This window comes from Orycteropus afer, unplaced genomic scaffold (assembly GCF_000298275.1).
Source record: "Orycteropus afer afer isolate SDZICR_OR568_19922 unplaced genomic scaffold, OryAfe1.0 scaffold00099, whole genome shotgun sequence".
NCBI lineage: Eukaryota > Metazoa > Chordata > Mammalia > Tubulidentata > Orycteropodidae > Orycteropus > Orycteropus afer.
Window position 1 is genome coordinate 5,536,173 of NW_006921686.1, and position 12,009 is coordinate 5,548,181.

At 42.2% G+C, this 12,009-nt stretch overlaps 1 protein-coding gene across 1 annotated transcript; it reads left to right on the top strand.

Moving 5' to 3' along the window:
* The first annotated feature begins 590 nt into the window (after positions 1 to 590).
* LOC103198885 (zinc finger protein 229) lies at positions 591 to 9,003 on the top strand. Its single transcript, XM_007943092.2, is given in 4 exon segments — positions 591 to 624; positions 812 to 870; positions 4,058 to 4,184; positions 7,049 to 9,003. Coding segments are annotated over 4 exon segments (2,175 nt in total).
* The last annotated feature ends 3,006 nt before the right edge of the window (positions 9,004 to 12,009 follow it).

Here is a 12,009-nt window from a genome sequence, read left to right on the forward strand (position 1 = left end):
TGTTGTTTGATCATTCTGGGACTATGCCATTTTATTTGTCAACCTTGAGTTTGTCAGCCTTAGCAGCCAGCAGCTGCCTGAGTTAGACACCTCCAGCTTCAGTGGGCCAGGAGCAAAAGGCAGAGCTGAATCCCAAGGTCGAGGGGCCTTTATCTAGCCCCTAGAGCTGGCACTTTGAACTCAGACTTCCAGCCTCCTAAACTGTTAGAGACTAAACTTCTGTTTGTTAAAGCCACCCATTTGTGCCATTCTCTGTTAGAGCAGCACTAGAGGACCAAACAGCTGGTAACTGGTAAATGGTGAAAAAAGGTTGGAGGGTGGTGGCATATCTGACCTCTGCCTTATAGAAACCACCCTTGGGCTGATAATGCTGCTGCTGATTCTGTCTCCCCTTTGTAAAGTTAGAGGAGGTCAGATGAGGCCACCCCCATGCCCTTTTTACACAGGTACTATCCATCTGACACACCTTGCTCAGAGCTTGGAGAAACTCAAGAATGAAGACGCCCTTTGTCTTTTTGCTTCTTCAGTTCAGGAAGATCAGAGCATAGACAAAACCATTGCTGTTCTCAGAAAGCCTGGGAGAGGAGACCATGAAGACTTTGACCTCAAAACATGAGGAGAGAGGTGAGAGTTAATGGAGGCTGTAGGGTCAGAATCCCAGCTGGGTGTGGAGAGGGAAACAGTTGGGTGAAGAATTGCTTGAGGTGCAAGGAAACCAATATGGAAAGCTGCACCCTTTCCTGAGGTTCAGGTTGATAGTCAACAAACTCAAGGCACCTCCTCTTCCTCATGGCTTCTTTCTCTCCTACAGTGATTCATTCTCAGGACTCAGCCCCTGCCCAGGAAGGAGAGGAGAAGACCAAGTTTCAGGTGGGTTGAATTTTCTTTTCTTTCCAGAAATACCACTTTGGGCACCAGAGAGTAGACATACCTCCCTTACTTCATCAGAGGAAAGACGATGAAGATGTAGTGTGTGAGTACATTCCATTACTCATTGCACTTATCCACAAGATAGCCTCCAGCCCTTCCAGAGGCCAAACTGGTATGGTCTGATGCACAGGTTTAAGAATCCCAAATGTCCAGCTTTTGCAAACTGCTGTGCCACTCCATCATCTTAACTTCAGCTACTTCTCCTCCCATCAGCAATCTTTCTCCCATCTTCTTGTTGTTGTCATGTGCCGTCAAGTCAGACCTGACTTACAGTGACCCCTCCTTGGGTTTCTGAGGCAGTATCAGTATGGAAGTAGACTGCCCAACTTTCCTTCCAAGGAGTGGCTGGTGGGTTTGAACTGCCAACCTTCTGGTTAGCAGTCAAGTGCCTTAGGCACTACACTATCAGAGCTCCTTCTCCCATCTTAGGGTTCCATAATTTGCTGTAATGTCTCCCAGAACTCACAAACTGCTGAGGAAATGGCTCATACGGTTGTGGAGGCTGGCAAGTCCCAAATCTGTGGTCGAGCATTGGTCTAGAGGATTCTCCTCACTTACTTGGTTGCAGGGTGCAATGAACTGAATCAGCAGGTCAGACAACTGGTTGCTATCTCAAGTCCCAAGAACTGGGGGTCAGATGATAATGAACCAGATAGATGTAGGATCTAGAGCAAGAGAGTGAACTTTGCCAGAGCATTCATATACAGACAGATGCGTTACTAGTTGCAAACCATACCTTAAAGGAAACTAAGGATGATGATTTGAGTCACTCACGATACATCCCACCTAATCCTGCCTCATTAACATAATGGACAATTCACTACAAAATGGGACCATAACAACAGGCATAGAGGCTGAGAATTACAATACATCGCAAAATGGAGGAACACGGCTAGAAGGGCAATGTTAACTAATTCACTGCAATATGTATATATACTTACTTAATTTTCCTTTAAATTGACCTCCAAAAAAATAATAATTACAGCACTCACAGAACTTTTAAGTGTTTATGGCCAGACTTCGTCTCACCTACTTAGGTCATGTTGTTAGAAGGGACCATTCCCTGGAGAAGGATATCATGCTTGGTAAGGTGGAGGGTCAGCGATAAAGGGGAAGGCCCTCAAGGAGCTGGACTGGCGTAGTGGCTGCAATGACGGGCTCAGGCATGGCAAGGATTGTGAGGCTGGTGCAGGACTGGGCACTGCTCCTTTCTGTCGCACATGGGGTCGTGTGAGCTGGAGCTGACCTGACAGCACCTAACAACAAAAACGTAAGTGAAGAATTTTAAGCCCAGGTAATCCGCCATTTCACTTTGATGTCACATTGAAGATTAAGATGTGCCTGTCCCAAGCCATGGGATTTTCCATTTCCTTATATGCATGTAAAAGCTGGACAACTAATAAGAAAGACCAAATCAGCAAAGATGAAGTCTAATTAGGGTACTGGCAATGAACACTGAATATCCCATGGCCTGCCAGAAGGACAAACAAACCTTCTTGGCAAAAGTACAGCCAGAATGCTCCTTAGAAGCGAGGATGGTGAGGTTTCGTCTCACATGACACTGGATGTGTTATCAGGAGCGATCAGTCCCTGGAGAAGGAGGGACATCATGCTTGGTAATGAAAACAGTGAGTGTGAAAGAGGAAGACCTTCAACGAGATGACTGACACTGGCTACAACAGTGGGCTCAAACACAGCAACAGTTGTGAGGATGGTGCAGCATCGGGCAGTGTTTCATTCTGTTGTGTACAGCATCGCTCTGAGTTGGGAAATGACTTGATAGCACCTAACATCAACAACAAAGTGCCGTTTAAACATAGAGGCAACATACATCCCTAAGCATTCAAACTCAGAGGATATAGCATCCAGAAGTCTTTGCAAAAACAGAAATAAAACAACTACCTGCATATAAAATGAAGCCAATCAACAGATAAAAGAAAGTAGTCAGAATTGGAGAAACTGGTAAAAGGATAGGTAGCAAACAATGACTTCTACGTACAGACTAGTTAGCAGTCACATGCCTTAGGCACTATGCCACCAGAGCTTCTCTACAGTGGGATGGATGGTTCTAAATCAGAAGGTAATAATAACAAAAAATAACAACATAATATCAGGAGATGGGGAAAAGTGCTGATTTTTTAAGTCCATGAAGCAGCAAGTCCCATATACACGTGTGTGTGTATGTTTATATGTATATGTGTGTGTGTGTGTGTGTGTATATATATATATATATATATATATATATATATAGTTGTTTTACAGTGTGTTTTTGGTGAATATCTACACAGCAGTTGAGGTTCCCATTCAACAATTTCTAGACAATTTGTTCAGGGACATTGGGTAAAATTTTCACAGTGTGTCAGTATTGTCATTATTTCTGATTGTCCCATTTCCAGTAATCTTAGTCTTCAAGGAGACATCTTCATTCTTCAGCACTTTAAAGAGGTCTTTTGCAGCAAATTTGTCCAGTGCAATAAGTTATCTGATTTCTTGACTAATGCTTCCATTGGTGTTACATCAAGTAATAAGAAATCTTTGACAACCTCAATCTTCTCTCCGTTTGTCGTGATGCTACTTATTGGCCCAGTTGTGAGGATTTTCATTTTCTTTATGTTTAGGTGTAATCCATACTTCAGTCTGTAGTCTTTAATCTTTATCAATAAGTGCTTCAAGCCATGAAGGAAAGACCATTCTTTGCTTAGCGTGAGCACTTCTGAGAGTAATTCCTAGAACCAAAATAGTTCAGTTCTATTTCAGTGTAGGCATGGGCCTTCTTAATTAGGCACTTTTGGAACTGTAAACTGTTACAGCCTTTTTGGAGGAAAAGTTGGTAGTCCACAAATTAGAGTCAAATTGTAAAATGTGCAAACTCTGTGATTAAACCATTTCAGTTCTAGGAATTACTCTCAGAGGTGCTCACACTGAGCAAAGAATGGTCTTTGCTTTACTCTGGTTAACCACAGGAGGTCAGTTGGTGGACTCCAAATTGTTGGCACCAAACATGAATAATACTTGCTGTGATTGTCCACACTGATCAACTTCCTGCTCTCCTGTCTGCTTTCCTTAATGATGCCACATTCACCTTTCAGCCAGTGGATATTGGTGTTAATGGTGCTTCACATTTTAGGAGTCACTGACATTCAAGGACGTGGCTGTGGTCTTCACCAAGGAGGAGCTGGAACTGCTGGACTCGGCCCAGAGGAGGCTGTACCGAGACGTGATGCTGGAGAACTTCAGGAACCTGGTCTCTGCAGGTGAGGGGAACCTCTGGGTCATTGAAACTTAGCTTGTTGGAGTGTTCTCGTTCCCTGGAGGGTACATTTTGGTCTTTGTACTCAGGTTAAAACCTTTCTTTGTAGAACTGTTCCAAAGTCACTTTATTTGACCTGTCCTGAATCTTTTCCTTGTTTGTCCTTCAAAGACCTGAAAATCATGGGATCAAAACCACATTTTCATATTATTTTTGGTATCTAGAAAATGAGCCTAAACGCTGTATCTTCTTGCATTTTCAGGACAAAAACCTTTCAAATCTGATACGATATCCCGTTTTGACCAAGATAAAGAAACTTGGGCAACACAGAGAGAAATTCAAACAGATACATATCCAGGTGAGAACCGTGGAGATGGGAGCCTGGCTAGGCAGTGAGTAGGTGAGCTTGCCACACAGGTGCCCCAATGCCCAGCCTTGATCTGCCTGTGGTATATCAGTGCCATTGTATGTGAATTGTTCTGCTCGATTGTACTTCCAAGTCCCTACCTTTCAGAGAATGACCTACTCATAGTGACTGAGGGATCTCTGGATTTTCCTCCCTCTGATAGAGACAGCCAGATGATGTAAGGCAGACTGGTGGTGGGACCATCCGGACTGTCGAATGCTGAATTTCTCTTTTAATGCCAAACTTAACTCGAGTGTCTGGAAGTCTCTGGATATAAGTAGATTACTGGTTATTGTTTTTTTTGTTGTTGTTGTTCTTAAATATTTTTAAAATTTTTATTTTATTTTTTATTGTGCTTTGGGTTTAAATTTACAAAGCCAATTTGTTTTACATTCAACAGTTCATGCACATTTGATTTCATAGCCCCGATTATACAATCCCCAGCCAAAAAAACTCTCCCCCTCTCTCCTCCCTGTGACTAACCCCTCCCTGTGCCCTTCTTATCTATACATTCCTGTCTGTCCAGCCTTTCCTCTATGTGAATGCTACCCCTCATGTCTCATGTCTGATGTCTCACGGCTGATTGATCTGAGGGGTACATCTCCCAAGGGTAGGTGGGTGCATCTCGCTGGGGTAGGTGTTTTGCATGTAGGTCTTTCTACTGTTGGGCTGAGGGCCAATTCATGGAGTGAGTCCATTTCTAGTCCTGAAGGATAACCTGGGGCCACAGTCTCGGGTTCCTCCAGTCTCTATCCCACCTGTAATTCTGGTCAATAAACAGATTCATGTTAACTCACCCCTACAACGTAAAAATGGCCCATAAAGAATATCAGACAACATGGACAAATTTTTAAAAATCATCTGTAACTGTATAATAAATATGGCAGTTCAGTAGCTCCCAACATGTAATGCGCATAAGTTGAATGATTTTTCATCTCTGCACCTTAACAGTGTTATCTGGATTCCTTTATAATCTTCTCACAGAGACAAGTCATGGCTTGTGCTCTTTGGAGGATTTTTGTTCCGACCTCAATATCAGCTTACATGTATCCAGAATGAGAGTTACTCCTAGGAGGCAGTTTAGTTCAGGCATTGAGTGTGGACTTTAAAACCAGACATCATGTGTTCAAATCCCAGCTCCACTACTTCTTCTTACTTAGCTTAAGTTACTTACCCTCTGTGCATCAGTTTCTTCATCTAAAATGAAGATAATGATGGCTCCTACCACAAAGTTATTCTGAGGGTTAAATAAGTTAATGTGTATACTTTGTCAGAGGAAGTACATAGTATGTATTCACAGGAAGTAGTACACTGCACTGCACGCACTGCCGTTGAGTCGATCCGACTCATAGCGACCCCTCCTTGGGTTTCCAAGGTGATATCACTATAGAAGTAGATTGCCCAACCTTCCTTCCAAGGAGTGGGTTTGAACATTCAGCCTTCTGGTTAGCATTCAAATGCCTTAGACATTATCTGACCAGAGCTCCCAAGTATTATACTAGAGTTAGATATTGTAGTGTTAGATTTATTTAAAAGAAACCCACTGCTGATTTGTCAATTCTGACTCAGTGACTCTGTATTACAGAGAAGTGAGCATCATCGGATTTTCTTAGCTGTAATCTTTACAGAATCAAGTCACCAGGACTTCATTCTGTGGCACCACTGGGTGGGTTTGATAAATAGCCAAGGGCAAACATTAACCTATGTTAGATCTGGAATGATACAGATATATAATATACAGTAAAAGCTGGGACCTGGAGAAGGAAATCTCAAGTATTTTCCACTAGATAGAGAGGGATCGCTGAATGGTGACTGCACCTTGTCAAAGGCAGAAAACTTGCCAGATCTGGAAAAACAAGACAGTTCTGTTGAGTTTCAGCTCTCACAGGTTTCATTGTATATAAAGTATACAGTCCATATGTATAGTAAAATATAGAGTGACCTAATAGTGCTACATATTATTAGCAACACCACTGTGATTGTTGTTGTTATTATGTGCTGTCAAGTAGACCCAACTCATAGTGACCCCTCCTTGGGTTTCCGAGGCAGTATCACTATAGAAGTAGATTGCCAAACCTTCCTTCCGAGGAGTGGCTGGTGAGTTTGAACCGCCAGCCTTCTGGTTAGCAGCCAAGTGCCTTAAGCACTATGCTACCAGAGCTCCCTGCACTGTGATTAGAGAAGTTAATTTCTCTGTAAAGATCTGGTCAGGATTCCTTTTGCTGTGCAACTCTGTGAGGAGATACAATCTGTTCATATAGACATTGAGTTTCCAAGCTTGTTAATAGAAGGCTCTTCCTTCTCTCAGATTTAAAAATAAATGACCTGATAGTTATGACACCCAAAGCTGAGTTTTCTTCTGGGCCATTATGGTCTTCAGCAATACTTGGTCCAAGCCTGAAAGGCTGACAGCCCTGAGCCTTTAACTTATTCTCATCTCTGAATTGTCTTTAACCCCATAGGAGACATGAATGAAGAGGACATAGAGTGCATTCAAGAAAATGAATTAAAAGTCCTTTTACACAAAGAGCTGTCCTACTGGAAAGTCTGGGAACAGGTGACTGGTGAATTAACTGGGAGTCAGGACCATCAAGTAAATCTTCGAGGGAGAGATTTCCAGTTTTCAGAAGATGCTTCTTGCTGTCAAGGGTCAGAAGGCAAATCTATTCAGGGTTTTCAAGTTGAGAATCTGGTGGACGGTCTTCAAGGGAAGAGTGTCATCAATGTAGTGAGTCAAGAGTTTCCCACCTGGAAAGTTGTGAGCCCGCTCCCCATTCAGGAGTCTTGGGCTCTTGTGAACGAGCCTTGGAATGTTCAAAGAAGTGGTAAGAAAATCGAAACAGAAGCTGCACTGTATAAATGTGATTGGGGTGAGTATGGCTTCAGCTGGATGTCACATCACCACGGTGATCGCGGACTACCTGAGGGAGAGAAACCTTATGAATGTGAAGAGTATCGAAGACACTGCATTGACGAGGGAATACTTTATCACCCTAACTCTAGTGAGAATGTCTTTAAAGGTAAGGAAGGTGGGAAAGGCTTCAGGGATGTTTCAAACCTCCCCACTCATCCACAAGTGCACTTGGAAGAGAAACCGTATGAATACAAAGACATGATGCATCAAAACATCCCCTTAAAAGGGGTATCATCTACAAGTGTTGAGAGTGGTCAGAGAGCAAAGCAAAGTATTGACCCTCTCAAAGTCTACAGAGGAGAGAATGCCTGCACATTCAGTGAGTATGGCAAAGGGTTCTGTACCAGATCCACACTGCTTAAGGAGCAGCACATCCACCCAGGAGAAAAACCTAATAGCTGTATTGAGTATGGAAAGGAATTGGTTTGTAGTTCATATCTTAGCAGTTACCAGAAAACGCAAACGAGAGAGAAGCCCTATCAATGTGATGAGTGTGGTAAAAGTTTCCGCTACAACTCCTACCTTCAAGCTCATCAACGAGTTCACACAGGGCAGCGCCTCTATGAGTGTGATGTGTGTGGTGAGAGTTTCAGTTACAGTGCGGGGCTTCTCATGCATCAGAGACTGCACACAGGAGAGAAACCCTTCAGATGTGAGTGTGGGAAGAGCTTTGGCCGAAGCTGGGACCTCCAGGTCCATCAGAGGGTCCACACAGGAGAGAAACCCTATACTTGTGTCGAGTGTGGGAAAAGCTTCTGGAGGATCTCAGACCTTCATAGTCACAAGAAAGTCCACACTGGGGAGAGGCCCTATGTATGTGATGTGTGTGGAAAAGGCTTTATCTTCAGCTCTGACCTCCTCATTCATCAGAGAGCCCACACAGGAGAGAAACCCTATAAATGTGCTGAGTGTGGCAAAGGCTTCAGTTACAGCTCAGTACTTCTCATTCATCAGAGGGTCCACACAGGCGAGAAACCTTATAAGTGTGAAGAGTGTGGTAAGGGCTTTAGGTGCACCTCAAATCTTCACAAACATCAGCGAGTCCACACAGGAAAGAAACCCTATACATGTGATGAGTGTGGCAAGGTTTTCAGTTACAGCTCAAATCTTCGCACCCATCAGAGATTACACACGGGAGAGAAACCCTACACGTGTGTCGAGTGTGGAAAAGGCTTCAGATTTGGCTCTGGTCTCCTGAGCCATAAGAGAGTGCACACCGGAGAGAAACCATATACATGTGATGTATGTGGGAAAAGCTACAGTCAGAGCTCCCATCTTCAAGGTCATCAGAGGGTCCACACTGGAGAGAAGCCCTATAGGTGTGAAGAATGTGGGAAGGGCTTTAGTCAAAGTTCTTCTCTTCAAGTTCATCAGAGAGTCCACACAGGCGAGAGGCCCTATAAGTGTGAGGAATGTGGGAAAGGCTATAGTCAAAGTGCACGTCTGCGAAATCATCAGAGAGTGCATTTTAAGTGAGAACCTTTATTAGTAGATGTAAGTTGAAGAGTCTGGTTAGAACTCAGACCTTTATATTTATTTGAGAGGCAACCCAGGAGAAAGACTTTATGAGTTAATGTTGATGGGCTGCTGTCAAGGCTGAATTTTTCAAAGTCATCAGCTAATCTGTGGAGGAGGGAAGATGTGAAATTTTGATAGAGTAAGCACTTTAGTCACAAACTTCAGTCTTCAAGAGTCTGTTAAGAGCAGAATGATCTTTAAATGGCATGGTAATGGCTTTGGTGTAAATTGTCCCTTTTCTCAGAGTCTGCCTAGGAAAAGAGTTTTTATAAAGGAGTAGTGGAATGCATCAAAAATGCAAATTTTGGACATGGAGTCCTTGTAGGGGGAGATACCTATAAATGGGACAAACTTAGGAACAGTTGTCACCTTATTAAGACCAATATAATGTATACTTTTTTTTTTTAAATTACATTTTTGGTGAAAGTTTAGTTACCCATTTAATGATTACTGTACCCATTGTTCAGAGACATTAGTTACATCTTCCACAATGTATTGATATTCTCATTAATTCCCTTCTGTTTCTCTCACTTCCGGTAATCTGGTGTCCCTACCCCTTAATCTTTTCATCTTTGCTTCAGAGTAATTGTTGACCATTTGGTGTCATACAGATACGTTGTAAAGGTGTGCAGAATTCACTGGAAATACTCTTTATTTTATAAATCAGGCTGTTATTTAGCTAAAAGGTTCATGTACACCTTTTTAAAGATAGTGTTTTCAAATATAAAAGATGACATTAATATGTATCACAGCTAGTAACTTAGAAGGCTGGGAGCAGGTAGAGGGAAAGTCCTTTTCTTGGCAGCTCTGGGAAATGGCTCTCTATCACATGCCATCATGTTTGTGATTGTTTTACCTCAAAGGGGACTTCTCAAAGAGGTTGAAATAAACTTTAAGAATAATTTATTTAATCAAATATTAAAAACAAAATCCTATTGGACTTTTAATTGGGGTTGCATTGTATTCATTCATAGGTTAATTTCTAAAGAAGAGCTTTTTAAAAAGTCTTTGAAATATTAATCTTTTCCTTTTTGAAAATACTCTTTGTTTCCACAGAGTGGAATCATATTCTTATGATCCCTCAGGAATATTTTTTAGGGACTTTGTACAATAAGTTCTGTATTTTCTAATACACTGTTCCTAGGAATTATATTGCCATCATGAATATACTATTTTTTTTAATCCCATTTCATTTCACACCTTTTTTATCATTAAAAATACTAAACCAAAAAAAAAAAAAAACCAAATGCACTGCCGTTGAGTCAAATCCAACTCATAATGACCCCTCCTTGGGATTCTGAAGTAGTATCACTACAGAAGTAGATTGAGTAGCCTTCTTTCCAAGGAGTGGCTGGTGGGTTTGAACTGCCAGCTTTCTGGTTAGCAGTCAAGTGCCTTAGGCACTATGCCACCAGAGCTCCTATTAAAAATACTAGAATAAAAAATTAGAGAAATACTGTTTTTAACTTGTCAGATCATCAGTAGTACAATAGGTCACCAAATCTACCATCAGTGGGGCTGTATGGACACATGCACTTTTATGCACTATTAGAGTGAAAAGAGGTATAGTTGTTTTGGAAAGAATTTGTCAGTGTACCAAATTAAATTTGTATAGCCTTTGAAATGGTAAGAAATGTATAGTAATTTATACTTGGGAGAAAACTGTGCTGGTGAGAAAAGAATACATACGTCTGAGTGTCTGAGTCCTGTGACTTTGTGTGTGTGTGTGTGTGTGTGTGTGTGTGACAGCAAAAAAACAAAAGTGAATCCTTCAGGTGTTCATTGGACACTTAATAATTTGATACATATGAGGGAAAAACCACTAAAAATGTTCAGGTACAACTATTGAAGTTTTCCCACAAACTAGTGAACCAAGAAAGTTAATTGTACGACCACTGTATTTTTAATATGCATGTCTGTGAGCGTATGTGTGTGTGAATGCATGTGTGGATACACTGTGTACAAATAAAAGTGTGTGGAGAAGAGGTCAATATCATAACTGCATCTCTCTGGTAGGTGGGAATTGGGGTATTTAATATATTCAGTGTACTTATTTAAGAGTATTTATCAGTCTTACAATAAAGCTACTTTTTTTAAAAAAATTTTAGCCTGGTGGAACAATCCCTTATGGATAAATGCAAAAAGCACATGAGGACAGCATCCTCTGACTTCATCTAACTAACTTCAAAAGGGGGAAAGAGAGTCACCATCAACAGCTCAAGGCTGATTCCTATGAGGCCAGACATGCCTCATAAGATGCCTTATTTGTTGTTATATGCCGTTGAGTTGTACTCGACTCATAGTGACCCCTCCTTGGGTTTCCGAGGCCTTTTTTACCAACTCTGACACCAGCCATCCCTCCCATGGCACTCACTACTTTTCTGCTGGGCTTGATAGTTAATTGCAATGGCCACACAGAACTCACAGACAATACTCAAGATTATGGGGTTTATTAGAGAAGTAACAGGTTACATTTCAGGTTCAAGGATGCTCAGGATACAGTTCAATCAGGACAGCCTACCCTCAGCCATTCCCTCAGGCACACCTTTCTCTGGCCCTTGGTCTCTTAGCTTGGCCTCTGCCCTGCTTGAGTAACTGTTACAAAGCTCTTTTAGCTCTGCCAGTAGGTACACCTAGGTGCACACCAGCCATCCTTCTGCCCAATGGCACTCAGCTTTCTTACTCTGTGAGCTGGTAAGCCTCCACACTGTCTGATGTCTCTTGGTTCCACTGCTACCATCTCTCTGCTGACTCTGCCAAGGAGGGCCAATGCAGGGGTCTCGGGTCCAAGGCATGCTCCCCTCCACCTCCAACTCCTCTCTTGATGGCAGTGAGATCTCCCTTTTCTGACTCTACCTGGGCTCCATTTAAGTCTAGCAAGATGGCACAACTGACCAATCCCCACGCTAGGGTTCCATACACCTTATTTGCATGGTCTTACCCCCATGATAGAGACCACAGATGTTTACCTGTCTTATTGACTATTCAAAG